Source organism: Vanacampus margaritifer, chromosome 7 (genome assembly GCF_051991255.1).
Source record: "Vanacampus margaritifer isolate UIUO_Vmar chromosome 7, RoL_Vmar_1.0, whole genome shotgun sequence".
NCBI classification, from domain to species: Eukaryota; Metazoa; Chordata; class Actinopteri; order Syngnathiformes; family Syngnathidae; genus Vanacampus; species Vanacampus margaritifer.
In genome coordinates, this window is record NC_135438.1 from 25419201 (window position 1) to 25432387 (window position 13187).

The following is a 13187-nucleotide window of genomic DNA, read 5'->3' on the forward strand; positions in this document are numbered from 1 at the left end:
AAACTGAATTTTTTTACATTATCTACAAGTTAAAAATATGATAAAGAAACAAATTCCAACACTTCAGGGTACGCTCCAACCGCCTGTTTTAGCTAAAGATATTACTAAGCTTTCTCCGACAACAACAAAAAAACTTTCAAAAATATACAAGTTACTTTCATATACTGATAAAATGTCTTTACCCATCTCGAAATGGGAGACAGACTTGTCTATAGCTCCGGAATCTGACTTTTGGATTCAAGTTTGTGAAAACGCATTTAAAATGACAAAACCCACAAATTTACAACTTATCCAATATAAAATTATTCATAGAACATACATTACTCAATATATGATGAAGAAAATGGGACTCTCTTAATTCTGCCTGTTAGCGAGAGCCACCACATCGTGATAACTTACATTGATGTTTCTGTATTTGGCAATTTGTAACTAATGGTTGTGTTTTTATAGTCAGGAAACCAGTTGCTGCCAACAGGATCGAGCAGATTCACCTCCAATGGGCAATGGGGGGGTCGTGGGGGAGCGGGGGCTGTGGGCCGGGGGGGTTCCTGGCGGGCCTGCAGTGCCCCGTCCTGCTGCGTTGGGTTGGGGGCGCGGGCCGCGTTGGGGTGGGGGGCGCTCCTGCTCCTGGGTTTACTCTCCGGCCGGTAGCCCCTGCGGGGCCCGGGGGTCGTCCTTTGGCGCTGCCGCGGCCTGGGGGGCCCTGAGGTGTTGCGCTTGCTCTGTCCTGGCGGGGGTCGACGGCTCCCCTCTTTGGTGGAGTTTTTCATGCACGCCAGATCCACCACACCAGCATCTATCGAAACTCAGACACAATCTTCCTCAGGTCATTGAATCGGTGGAGGCTGGTGTCTGTGGATCTCACTCCGCTTCGTCTGTCCTTCCTTCCTTTCCTCAGTCTCTCCTTTGGACTCTTGAGGTCTCCCTGATTTGTTGAAATTTAGATGTTTCTGGGGTTGGTGAAGGACTCTGGTTGGTGGCCTGGTGGGTGGTGTCTGGTCGGTGCTGGATTTCACTTTCCTTTCTTTTCTTTGGTCCTTTCTCGGGTTTCTCTACGGCCTCGCGACTCTGACTGGAAGTGTTCGGTTTAGGGAAACGCTATGGGATTTTATTTTATTTTTATAGGTTTTAGGTGAACTAATGAATGCACGCACGCACGCACGCTCGCACATACACATATTCACCCACATACAAAAAAAATAAAAAATACAAAAAATATATATATATTAAACAAAAAAAAAAGTAAATGAGGGGAGCCGCTTCGAAGGTCTGTCGGCTGTGTTCCATCCCACAATGGTGCATAATGGTGCAAAATACCCTCTTCTATCTGTGGTAGTCGAGCAAAATGCCAAAAAAAAAGGAAATTCCACCACACAGTTAGACTGCGCTTTGCACTCGGCTTGCACTGGGCAAAAAAAATGGTGCCCTGTATACCAAGTGCGTGAAATTAATTTTCACCGAGGTTCCGCATCAGTGTTATAGTTCTCTAATGGTACTCTAAGATAGTATAAATGGAACGAAATGTAACCAAATGTAATGTTAAATAAATTAAACAATTGAATGTATATGTATGTAAATAACTTTGAATGTATTACTTATTACAAATTACAAATATTACTCAGAAATGCATTTGAAAAGATGTAATAATAATAATAATAATAATAATAATAATAATAATAATAATAATAAATTGTAGCTTTATCATCACACAAATCTCTTTAACTTCTCAACAAAAATACATTACTCCATCAGTCAACAATAAGTGCAGAGTGAATAGCAGCGGTGGAATGTAAAATGATCCATTATGATAAAATTCCAGTCATTTTTCATTTGCAGAATAATGTGCATTTGGGATTAATTCAAGTTTGTCATTTGCCAGCAATATATATGAATTATGAAAATAAAATTAGCATGAATGAATCACCAGTGATAATGTAAAAATGTAAACATGCTCATACACGAAATTTGTGTTGAATGCCTCTGATGTCGACCGCTTTGGAGACAATTGTCGAGGAGTAAATCTTCAGTAAAGGTTCCCAACCTAATGCCATATTGCAATGTTAAAATCATTGTCTCACTGTATTGCCTAATGGCAATTTTCGTTACAGTTTATATGTGCATTCTTATTTTCAGAGTTGCCTGTAATCAGCATTGTTTACATAATTCCCACAGGATATTCACTTTGTTGTTTTCACCCACTTACATGTGTATGCATATCCCAGTGGAACCTGGAAATTCATAAGCCATGTTCATCACATATGTTCCCGCACACAAACTCACCTGCTTGCTTACCATTTCATATCTTTTAATCATCTCTCCCTCTTGTTGGTCCTCTCTGAGTTTTATGATGTTGGACTTTTAATGAGAGCCCTTGATGCATTTAAAAAGATTTTGTGTCTTGACATCAACAAAACGGGGCACATGATAACATGCCTGCACTATCCACCCCCTTGGGGTTCGAACCCATGTTACCATTGAGCTGCCATGTGTGGAGGGGTGTGTGTGTACGTGTGTGCGTGTGTGTGTGTGGGGGGTGAAAGTAGATGAATAGCTCAGAAAATTGATAACGTGTGTATGAAGATATGTGCGAACGTACGTGTGTGTGTGTGTGGGTGGGGGGGGGGGGTGGTTAACCATTGTAAAATTCTTAATTGAAATAATGGCTAAACAATAAATCACACATAATGAAACTGCTATATGTCTGCAATCACCATAAAAACTTTTTGAAATTTGTGTATGAAGAATCATTTATGAACAACAAATTTACATAAATAAAAATGATTATGTACAAATGTACATGAAATTTACATTTTAAATAACACAATTAGGATTTTGCTATCGTGCAAGTAGCATAAAAATGTCTTACTTTACATTTAGCTTGATTCAGGTAAGAAGAGCAAATGCTTTTTATTATTTTTCTGCAGGTGTAGATGTTAATATTTTATTATTGGGACTGTACCCAACAATTAACTGCCACATCTCAGCAAGCTACAGTACGTTGTTTGTTTTTGATAAAACACTGTGATTGTTGTTGTTTTTTCTTATATTTCTTTTTGATTCTTCATTGTCCCTCTAATTTCTGAACACACTGCTACCTGTTTCTTATTAGGACTTTACTCTGACCGCAAACCCTCAAAAACGAGTAGTTAGTTAAAATAAAAACAAAGATCATGTAGCAATTTCCACATATATTTTGAAGTATATTTCAATTCAGCTTCATTGAGTACATGCTACAAGTTGGAGTCTTCAGGAAGAGTTTGTTAAAATTGTAGGCGAGAGTTACACATTTCGATATATTCTGTGTACCTTAAATGCATCATTAGTTAGAGCAGAAGCAGTACACACTACACAAGCTCCATGCCCGTCCCAATTGAAGAGAACGTTAGTTTTACTGGCGGAGATTTTTACGTAATAATAATAATTTGTTTTATGTAAATTGTGTTGCTGAATTTTAGTTTTGAACAGCAACAAATCTACTTTCACAAACCAATATATATAAAATAAATAAATAAATGGACAAAGGGGCACTTTAGGCATCAGTGCCAAAAGGGCCTGTGCCCCGGCACCATACCCCCCACCCCCTCTGCACGTGCCAACTTATTCACCATAGATATGGATATGGATATTGCGCAAATCATATACAAACACGGCCACGGATATTGCACTAATCATACACCAACATGGCCACAAATTTTGACAGTTATCGTATCTCTTATCTTATTCTCACCTATCCCACAACCATCTGTATGAACAGTTCCAGTCCGGTTTCCGCCCGCTTCATAGCACTGAAACAGCCGTCATCAAAATCACAACTGACCTCCTCATGGCAGCTGACTCTGGACTTCTCACTATCCTCATCCTGCTCGACTTGAGTGCGGCTTTCGACACAATCACTCACACCATCCTCCTCAACAGACTCTCTTCCATTGGCATCACCCACATACTGTTTAACTGGTTTTCATTTTACCTCTCCTGCCGCATTCAGTTCATTCAACTCAAGTCCTTTAAATCTGTCCCCTCACCTGTTACCTCAGGTGTGCCCCTAGGATCTGTCTTGGGGCCCCTCCTTTTCATCATCTACCTTCTTCCCCTTGGCAATATCTTTCGTAGATTTAATATCCAATTGAATTGTTATACTGATGACACCCAACTATACCTTTCCACCAAACCCTCATCCACCCTATCCCCCACCTCTCTCATGGACTGCATCTCTGAAATAAAAACTTGGTTTACTTTAAACTCCTGCAACTTAACAGTAGCAAAACAGAATTTCTTCTCACCGGCACCAAGACCACTCTCTCAAATACAGCTAGCTTTTCCCTCACCGTTGACAACACCACTGTTTCAACCTCCATCCAAGTCAAAAGTCTGGGAGTCACCCTTGATAGTTCACTTTTCTTCCAATCCCATATCAGCAACATTACAACATTACATCCGCATACTTCCACTTACGTAATATCAACCGTCCTTGCCCCTCCCTGACCCCCCACACTGCCGCCATCCTGTTCCACAGTCTTGTTACCTCCCGTCTTGATTACTGTAATTCTCTCCTATTTGGCCTACCTCACAAATACATCCATAAACTCCAGTTGATCCAGAATTCAGATGCCTGCATCATAGCTCGAACTCCCTCCACCCAACACATCACCCTGTCCTCCACGAGCTCCACTGGCTCCCGGTTCAGTTTTGTATCCAATTCAAAATCCTTCTGTTAGCATTCAAGGCCATTCATAACCTCGCCTCTTCGTACCTATCCGATCTTCTGCAAGTACACACTCCTTCCCGCACCCTAAGATCATCTTCCTCCATTCACCTGTCTCTCTCCCCTGCTCATCTCATCACCATGGGGATGAATAGATTAGACTTTCTTCCGCATATTAAGAGAAAAAGGCTCCACAGCTGTGTACTCGATCTTTCTGGCATCCAGTAAATGGTTCAGCTGAGAATATGCAGTCTTCTGGTTGTTACGGTTAAGTGAGCTAGGACCGAGGAGGTGCAAAAGCGGGACTGTCTGTAAACAGTGTAGTGAGCGGAGAGGAATACGATGTCATTCATTCAATCATTAATGTCCATAAAATACAAGTGCCCTCCACCTATTTGCCCGGGCAATGTCATGTAATGTAGGCTGACGTCACAAAATGACACCCATCCCCCCTCACAAATCCCTAACAAACCCCCCTTCTAATGATAGAGCCAAGTATACACCAGGCTTCAATAGGCGTTGTTTGCGTCACTTAAACTTCCTGTGGCACTGGCGTTAGTAAATTAGACGTTGTTTACCAATGAGTCACATTTGCATAGCGGTGGGTAATTTCTCCGCCAAATATATGCATATGACCACATTTACATAGGCCTACCGGGACACAATCGGGTTGGCAGCGCAGTTAGTGATGAATTTCCCCATCTACGCGTGCTTTGTGGATTAGACGCTCCCATTTACTGTACACCGGCCGCGCAAAAGCCATGCAATCCTTTAGTGGATCTGGCCCTAGAGTCTTTTATTCTCTTGGCTTTTGCCTGATGTATCTCCTTAGCCTTGCATAACTAGCATTTGACTGTTTGGGAGTCTTTAGACCATTCTTGGACCATTTCTGTATTTTTTCCCCACCTGAGACATGGCTCTCACAGCTCCCTTCTGCGCTACTGGTGGCACTTGCTTCTGTGCCTTCTTCATCTCATCTCCTAACCTTCTTCTCTATGACAGGGCTCTCTGTATTTTGCATTATTGATGACCTTTTCCAAGTATCCCTAGCTGCAAATGCGAGCTTGCATGTTTCTGTGATGGTGGTATTGGGGATAGCTATTGCCTTTGACACGATTTAGGGAATTATCTCCAGTGAGTGTGAATCTAGAACATTATAAGCAAGTGGCTACCTGACCTGTTTTCTTGATCAGGTCGGTGGATACAAAGTAGCTGATGCAATTATTACCTTTCCGACTTACTCATGAAGGATACTTATTCAGTTATTGCTTACTTTTATTATTGTGTGCTGGAGCCTAGCTCAACTGACAAAAAGGGGGCAAACTTTGGATTGCACATAGAACATGCATGGACAAAATTGTTGGTTCCCCTCTGTTAATGAAATACAAGTCTACAGTAGTAACAGAAATGACTTGAATCTGACAACAGCAACCATAAATATGCATTTGATTAAAATTAAACAATGAAAATTGCTTGAGTTGTGGTCCAAAAGAGTTATTATTTAAAAAAATAATAATAATTTGACAAAAAACTCATGAAACAGGCTAAGACAAAAATGGTGGTACCCATATCTTAATATTTAGTTGCACGTTTAAAGGCAATCACTGCAATCAAAGGATCTTTATAACTTTCTTTGAGACCGCTCAGCATTATTTTGCCCCCGTTCTCATGTGTAAACTGCTCCAGTTGTCTCCGGTTTCAAAGGGTGCTTTCTCCAGACAGCATTTTTCAGCAACTTCCACCAACGTTCAATAGGATTTAGATCAGGGAAGGCCATTTCAGAATAGACTAATATTTTGCTCTTAGCCATTGTTTTTTTAGCTGTGTTTTGGGTATTTATGCTGCCACAAGACACACAACCTGCGATTAAGACCACCAATAATGGGCAGCACATTTCTTCTCAAGATTGCTTTGATAATCTTAGATTTTATTGCATGATGCACACATTCAAGACACCCTTTGCCAGATGCAGAAATGCATCTCCATAACATAACAGAGCCTCCCCAGTCGGGACAGTGTTGGTATACTTCATTTTTGCATGTGTGAAAATAGACTTGATATGCCTTGCCAAATAAATTCTAGCTTTGTCTCATCTGCTCATAGGATATTCCTCCAGAAGCTTTGTGGTTTACCACATATAGTTTAGCAAATTCCAGTCTCACTTTTCTATCATTTATTTGCAACAGTGGTGATCTCCCATCAAGTTCGCTATGGATCAAACAACAATGGTGCAATCTAACACTGATGTACCTTGACCTTGGAGTTGACCTTTACATACTTTGGCTCTTGTTGTAGGCTCTTTTGTTTTCATTTGTATTATCTGTCGTTTAAATTTGTCATCAATTTTCCGTCGGCGACCATGTCCATGAAGATTGACTAGACTGTGTATTTTAGCTAGTGATACTAGCTGGACGGCACGCCTTGAACATGTCCTTATGGTGAAATTATTTTCAATCTTTGTCTGATTTTGGTCTTCTGTGACCACTTTGGGTTTTTCTTTCATTAACAAAGGGGTACCAACAATTTTGTCCATGTGCGTATACAAGCAACTTACACCTACACTTTAGGACAATTTAGTCCTCAATGAACCTAAAATGCATGTTTTGGAATGTAGAATCTACACATAATGTCAATGATATTAATCATAGCAACAGATTAATTCTGAATTCTGCTTTTATGTTATCCATCAAAATACTTCCTGGATTTGATAAAAAATAAACTCTAAACTCACCTTAAATAGCAGTCAGATGTTGTGTTCTTTTGTTTATTTTTCCATCCATCCATCCATCCATCCATCCATCCTCCGAACAGCTTATTACTCACAAGGGTCGCGGGTGTGCTGGAGCCTATCCCAGCTGTAATCAGGCAGTAGGCGTGGTACTCACTGAACTGGTTGGCATTCAATTGCAGGGCTCACCTAGACGAACAGTCATTCACAATCACCTATAGGGACAATTTAAACTATTCAATTACCCTATCATGCATGTTTTTCCAAATGTGGGAGGAAACTGGAGTACGCGGGAAAAAAACACGCGGGCATGTGGAGAACATTTATTGATTTTTATTTTTTACTGATCTCCACATAACGTACTGAAAGAAAAAAATATTGCCACAAATGCTTTTGTCAAAGTGTACATGTTTTGTGTAATTGCCTCACATAAGCAATTTCTGTGCATGTATTCTTGTTTTATTCTTAGTTCCCATCAATAATACAGTGCAGTTAGTGGCTAACAGTTCCCTGCTTGTTCTCTCGTATCACTTGTGATAGATGTACTTGTCGGATAACTTTAGTTATGAGAGTAAGATGAGGCATGCTTTAGTTCTCTAAATTCTGAGGCAGTTCAATAAAGGTATAACTTATACATTAGGTATGGCAAGGCAAGGCAAGTTTGTCTTGTCACAATTCACACACAACAACAAGGCAAATTCAACATGCAATAAAATTACATGAAATTACAAGAAGGCAGATAAAATAATTCCATAAGGCAAAAAATAACTAATTAAGTAAACTAAAAGCAAAAGAAAGACTCTCAGATGTTATATACAGAGCTAAATAGAGCTATTTTCTGGAAGACTGTTCCATATTTTAGCAGCATAAATTGAAAAGCAGCCTCACTTGTGTTTACTCCTGACTCTTGGCACCAGCAGGAGACGACTCCCTGAGGTTCTAAGAGCCTGAAAATGTTCATATGGCTCTTATATGTCAGAGATGTACTTTGGCGCTTAGACCATAGAGAGAAGCATCACACTCTGAGCGAAAGGAAGACAATTTCTAGGATCAAGTCAAGACTAGAGCAGCAGTACTGCAGCGCAAAGAAGAGCAAGGGCTCTTCCTTCTCCTCTGAAAGACAAAAAACATTTTGAACATTACTAGTCAAAGTTTGGGCAGTGTTCAAAACTATGACTAATACTAAATGCTATCTTAGTTTACAATTCAACAGCTGTAAACAAGAAATTCACTCACTAGATACGCCAATTTCTTGCTCCCCATTCGGCAAGTTTGCTGGCTGACAAGCCTACACTGTAAATCATTTCACTGAAAAGGAACAGTAAAATACTAGCAGGCCAGCAGTATACTGCTGTTATTGTACAGTGAATGTTATTTGAACAGTATAGTACCACATTTTGGATTGCAACCGATTGGCTGATGATAGTTCCCCAGAACTCTTGTGCGTCGGTCCACCGCAACACCAGCACTTGCAAACCAACACTAACTACCGCCAACCACTACCAATATATTTCAAATGAATAATGCTGCAATTCAAGGCAAGATATGTGAATTGTCTCTCCACCATGGTAAGATGTTTAATGTCGACTGTTGAGTACCAAATAAAAGGAAACAATACCGTCAAAAAATCATGGCCAAGGAAGTGAGGTAACCAATATTGGCAAACATTAAAATTTGTCAACTAATTGTCAACTGAGTCAAATTTTCAGTCTGGACGTGTTCCTTATATAAAATTTCTATATGCCGCTGACCCATGGCAAGAGGGCCTTTCCAAAATGTCTTGTGGTTAATCTCCCAACATCTACACAAATGTAAGTTCTCGCTGAAATTATCAGTAAAGACTACATGGCAGAATGAACCAAGTTATGATCCATAATGGCACTTTGTAGATTTCTAGTGATGGGAAAATGAAGTTTCATGAACCACTAGCAATGTTTTTTTTGCTCCTCTAGTGGTTCACGAAACTTAATTTTCCCCATCACTAGATTTTACCATCAGGCATGGCGATGCCACTTGTCTCACGATCTTTTAATCCTTTTAATCAATATTTGAATGCCAGTGTCCAAGCACATTAGGCTGCCGAAGAGAGACAACCGTTTCTTTTATGGGGGTGTACTGTGCAAAACACCCCCCAACTTTAAATTGGCATTCGCTCAACTTGATAGAGGTTAGTCTTGAATGCACTTTTTCTCCTTTGGTCAGATTAGATTGTTTGGACATTACATTTTTTGAAAATATCCTTACATTTTAGGGTATCAGTTATTTTTATGTCTGTGATATGTTCAGGAGGTTAGATCCCAAAAATGCAGACACAATAACTTTTGATAATGATTTATTCGTATAACAAAGTCTCAACTAAAAGCAAACATCAAGGCACCCGCACTAACATTGACGTGACATAGAGAACAAAGGTGCTTGCATTAGCCAGGGGCCAACACTGAACATGGAGTACCCAGTAAATCATGAACTAAACAGCTTGCATGAAAAAGGAGTAAAGGACAGCGCAAGGCAATGCCAACACTATTGTGTTCATTATTAGACAGGGCAGCGGAAACTAAACCAGATCATTGGGCTATGGTAGGCATGCAGATGGCCAAAATACAGTTTCACGTGATCATTGGTTGTCGGACGATTGTCCGACAAACAGAATGTGTCTTCTGCTCCGCCTTTTTGGGCTATGGTTACCTCTTAAAGGATGCTGATTACATCAGACAATTGTAACACAAAGGACACAGTCTGAGAGCACAAACATGACAGTTTCTGCAAGGCTAATAGTTCTTTTCTTGAGTTTGAAAAGAAGATCTGATTCACTAATCTTGTGTACCTTGTGATAGGGCTCAATGGTCTGAATCACATGGACTCGACAGAGAGATTTGTCTTGCAACTTTTTGAATGTGATGAAAGGGAAACTTATTTATTTATTTATATAGAGTTATTATGACTACATGAATATTATATAAGTATACATGAACAAACTTGTCCTATTACCGCAATGTTATACATAAAAAAAGACGTTTACTATTTATTTTATTTTTTTTTTTTTGCTCCTGGAAGAACACACTGACAAACCTCTTTTCAAGTCATAACTCTCTTTAGGAAATCCTCTCAGTCTAGAAGGCAGGCTTAACAAATTCTCTCTACAACTCACGTGAACTCTGTAGCGATTATTTGGGTTGCCGTATGGCGAACGAGGAATTTAGACGGTACTGAGGGGAGTTGTAATTTCCTCAAAACCTCTGGGGGCACCGCGTTGACTTTGCTTGTTTATAGGAGCAAAATAAACAATAAAAATCCTATTATCAAGTATTCATAATCTGAAGTTGCTACTTTAGTTAATCATGGAGTTCTTTGTTTTAATAAGGGAATTACTAATCCACTCAGTAAACAAATGATTCGGCAGAAATGGAATTTCTAGACAACAAATTTATTTAGTAATCACACACATACTGTATATCAGTCACAGCCTAACCTATTAATGAAACGGAATAAAAAATGTGAATCAAAGATAAAAATAAAACATGCAACCTAATGAACTAAGATAAAAATGGAATTAAAAAGGTAGATGGGAACAGAGATGGAAGTGTTTTGACCTGTCAATCCTTTTTTATTTGAATTAAAGCGTTGCACCAGTGGTATATGGTCAGATTGCAATGAAGGCGCACTTACGGACTGGTTCAGGTGCACGGGAGAGACAGGGACTCAGCAAGCATTGATCCTCAGTTGAAGAAGACTCCGTGGGAGGCGATCTGGGCGGAAGAAGAGGGCAAAGTTCCTTCGCGCGCTGGCTTTTAAACTGTGTCCCAGGGGGTCGGCGTAGTAGTCCCGCCTCTTCCGTGCGCTTGAAGCAGACTTGGTCAACTGAGACCAAGCTTTTGGGATAGCATTTGAATTTTTTTTATCAGAATTGACAAGCCGGATGCTTCATTTATCATTCTGAACATATTTTAAACATTACCACAATCATACAGTTATTGAATCCGCTAAGCTTACTATTTAGCTAAATTTAGATGGCTTCAAAAGTTACACACATTATTCATTTGAGATAGACATACAGTTTGTGTACAAAGATAAACAACAGAAGTCACTTGATGCCAGTCAAATACATAGAGTCCGTTTATGTCCCGAATTATGTAGACTTCAGATGAATTAAAAGCGGCAGGATTGCACGATAGTGACCGCTGGAGGGCACTGTTGTACCGTATAACTTCCAAGGGGTGTTTCCAAAAACACATGGCTGATTCCTGTGGATAGACCAGACCATAAAAGATGGTCTGGGGACTGATAAGCAGTCTTATTGCTAGTTTGCTTGCTAGGTCTCGGTAGGCGCGGAGGTATGTGTTTCCTGTGGGTTGTAAAACAAAATCCAGTCCCTGCTGGAGTGAAATTCAAAGAGTTTTTCCTTTTTGAACTGTCTCTGGTTGGTTTGAGAACGCACAGGGTTGAGACTTGCACACACATTCCCCAGGGGGAAGTGTTTAACAGGGCAAATAAAAAAAAATTTAGGCTGACGGGCAATATTTGTTACCACTTTATGAAGGTAAAGATGCTTGGTGTTCAGTTCCTATATATATATATATATATATATATATATATATATATATATATATATATATATATATATATATATGTGTGTATAGTGTGTAAGAATGGACACTATTCTAAATTTTCTGTGCTCAACTGCTCATCATATGTTGTAGATGGTGGAGGAAGAGATCATGTTGGAGGGTTGAAGAGACACCACCAGCCTCAAGAAAACAAGGTCAAAGTGGTCCGACTCTCTGAGCTTATAAGTGTCCTGAGACTCCCACCAAATGCTGAAGCCTGTCCAACGGTGCTTGTAATTATTATATAGGATTTACACATACTGTACAATAAGTGAGCAATAGTTGATTAAAAATGCAATCTGGTTCCAGGAAAACATGTCAGCTTTTTGTGTGGAGTCACAGCAGAGAACAATGGTGTTTGCTACACAAAAAGATGACTGTGTGGACTGGGTAGAGAAACTTTGTCAAAGAACCTTTCAGGTTAGACCAGAAATTATTATTGTGTTTGATAGCTGTCCATGCTTTTCTTCTGCATACACAGTTTTCTTTCTAAGTAAAGTGGTGATGCTTTTTTTCTCCTCAGAAGAGAACACCTGGTTCAGACACTAAGGAGCTTCATATGGAGGAAAATGTGATATATTCAACAACAAATGACGGTAACATCTGCTTTTAATTATTCCCAACATATAATGCCCCCCAAACCCCGCTTTTCAAACAATGCAACATTATTTTAATTTAAATATTTTATTCAACTTTATGGGCCCTATTTTCAAAGATAGGCGCCTGTGCGCTTGGTTGTGTGGTGTGACGTGATTTTGGTGGATTTCGTCAAGGCGCAGACAGACACATTATGAGCTCTGCAGACGTGTGTAGTGCATGTCATCGGATTTCAGTCATAAATAAGACAGCAGCATGGTGCGATCTCTCTGAATCGTTACGGACGAACGATCGGCTTTGTAAGGCATTCTCCAAGTGTCCATCCATAGCGGCTGACTTTACATCATCAAGTGAAGATCTTTTTCCAGTTCCTTCAATTTGCCCGCACCAATCTCCTGCACCTAGAGGTACATGCCATGTAGACCCTGCAGCTCTCTCAGTGTTGAATTTAAAGGCAATGAGGGAAGGCACTTGGCCGGGAGTTGACTGCATTCCCTCCCACAATGGCACAGAAGTACCCAAATGCCCATTTCTACCTGCACTAGTCTTGGAAAAT

General features: G+C 40.0%; 1 protein-coding gene across 4 annotated transcripts in view; it reads left to right on the forward strand.

Moving 5' to 3' along the window:
* Positions 1-13187, forward strand: part of LOC144055037 (docking protein 1-like) — a 36021-nt gene that overhangs the window by 19465 nt on the left and 3369 nt on the right. For 3 of the 4 annotated variants that reach the window (XM_077570633.1, XM_077570632.1, XM_077570635.1), the window contains 3 exons: positions 12128-12261; positions 12344-12454; positions 12558-12630. In XM_077570633.1, the coding sequence (XP_077426759.1) occupies positions 12128-12261; positions 12344-12454; positions 12558-12630 (318 nt within the window). The remainder of the gene's footprint in view (positions 1-12127; positions 12262-12343; positions 12455-12557; positions 12631-13187) is intronic. The other variant, XM_077570634.1, reaches the window with a different exon arrangement.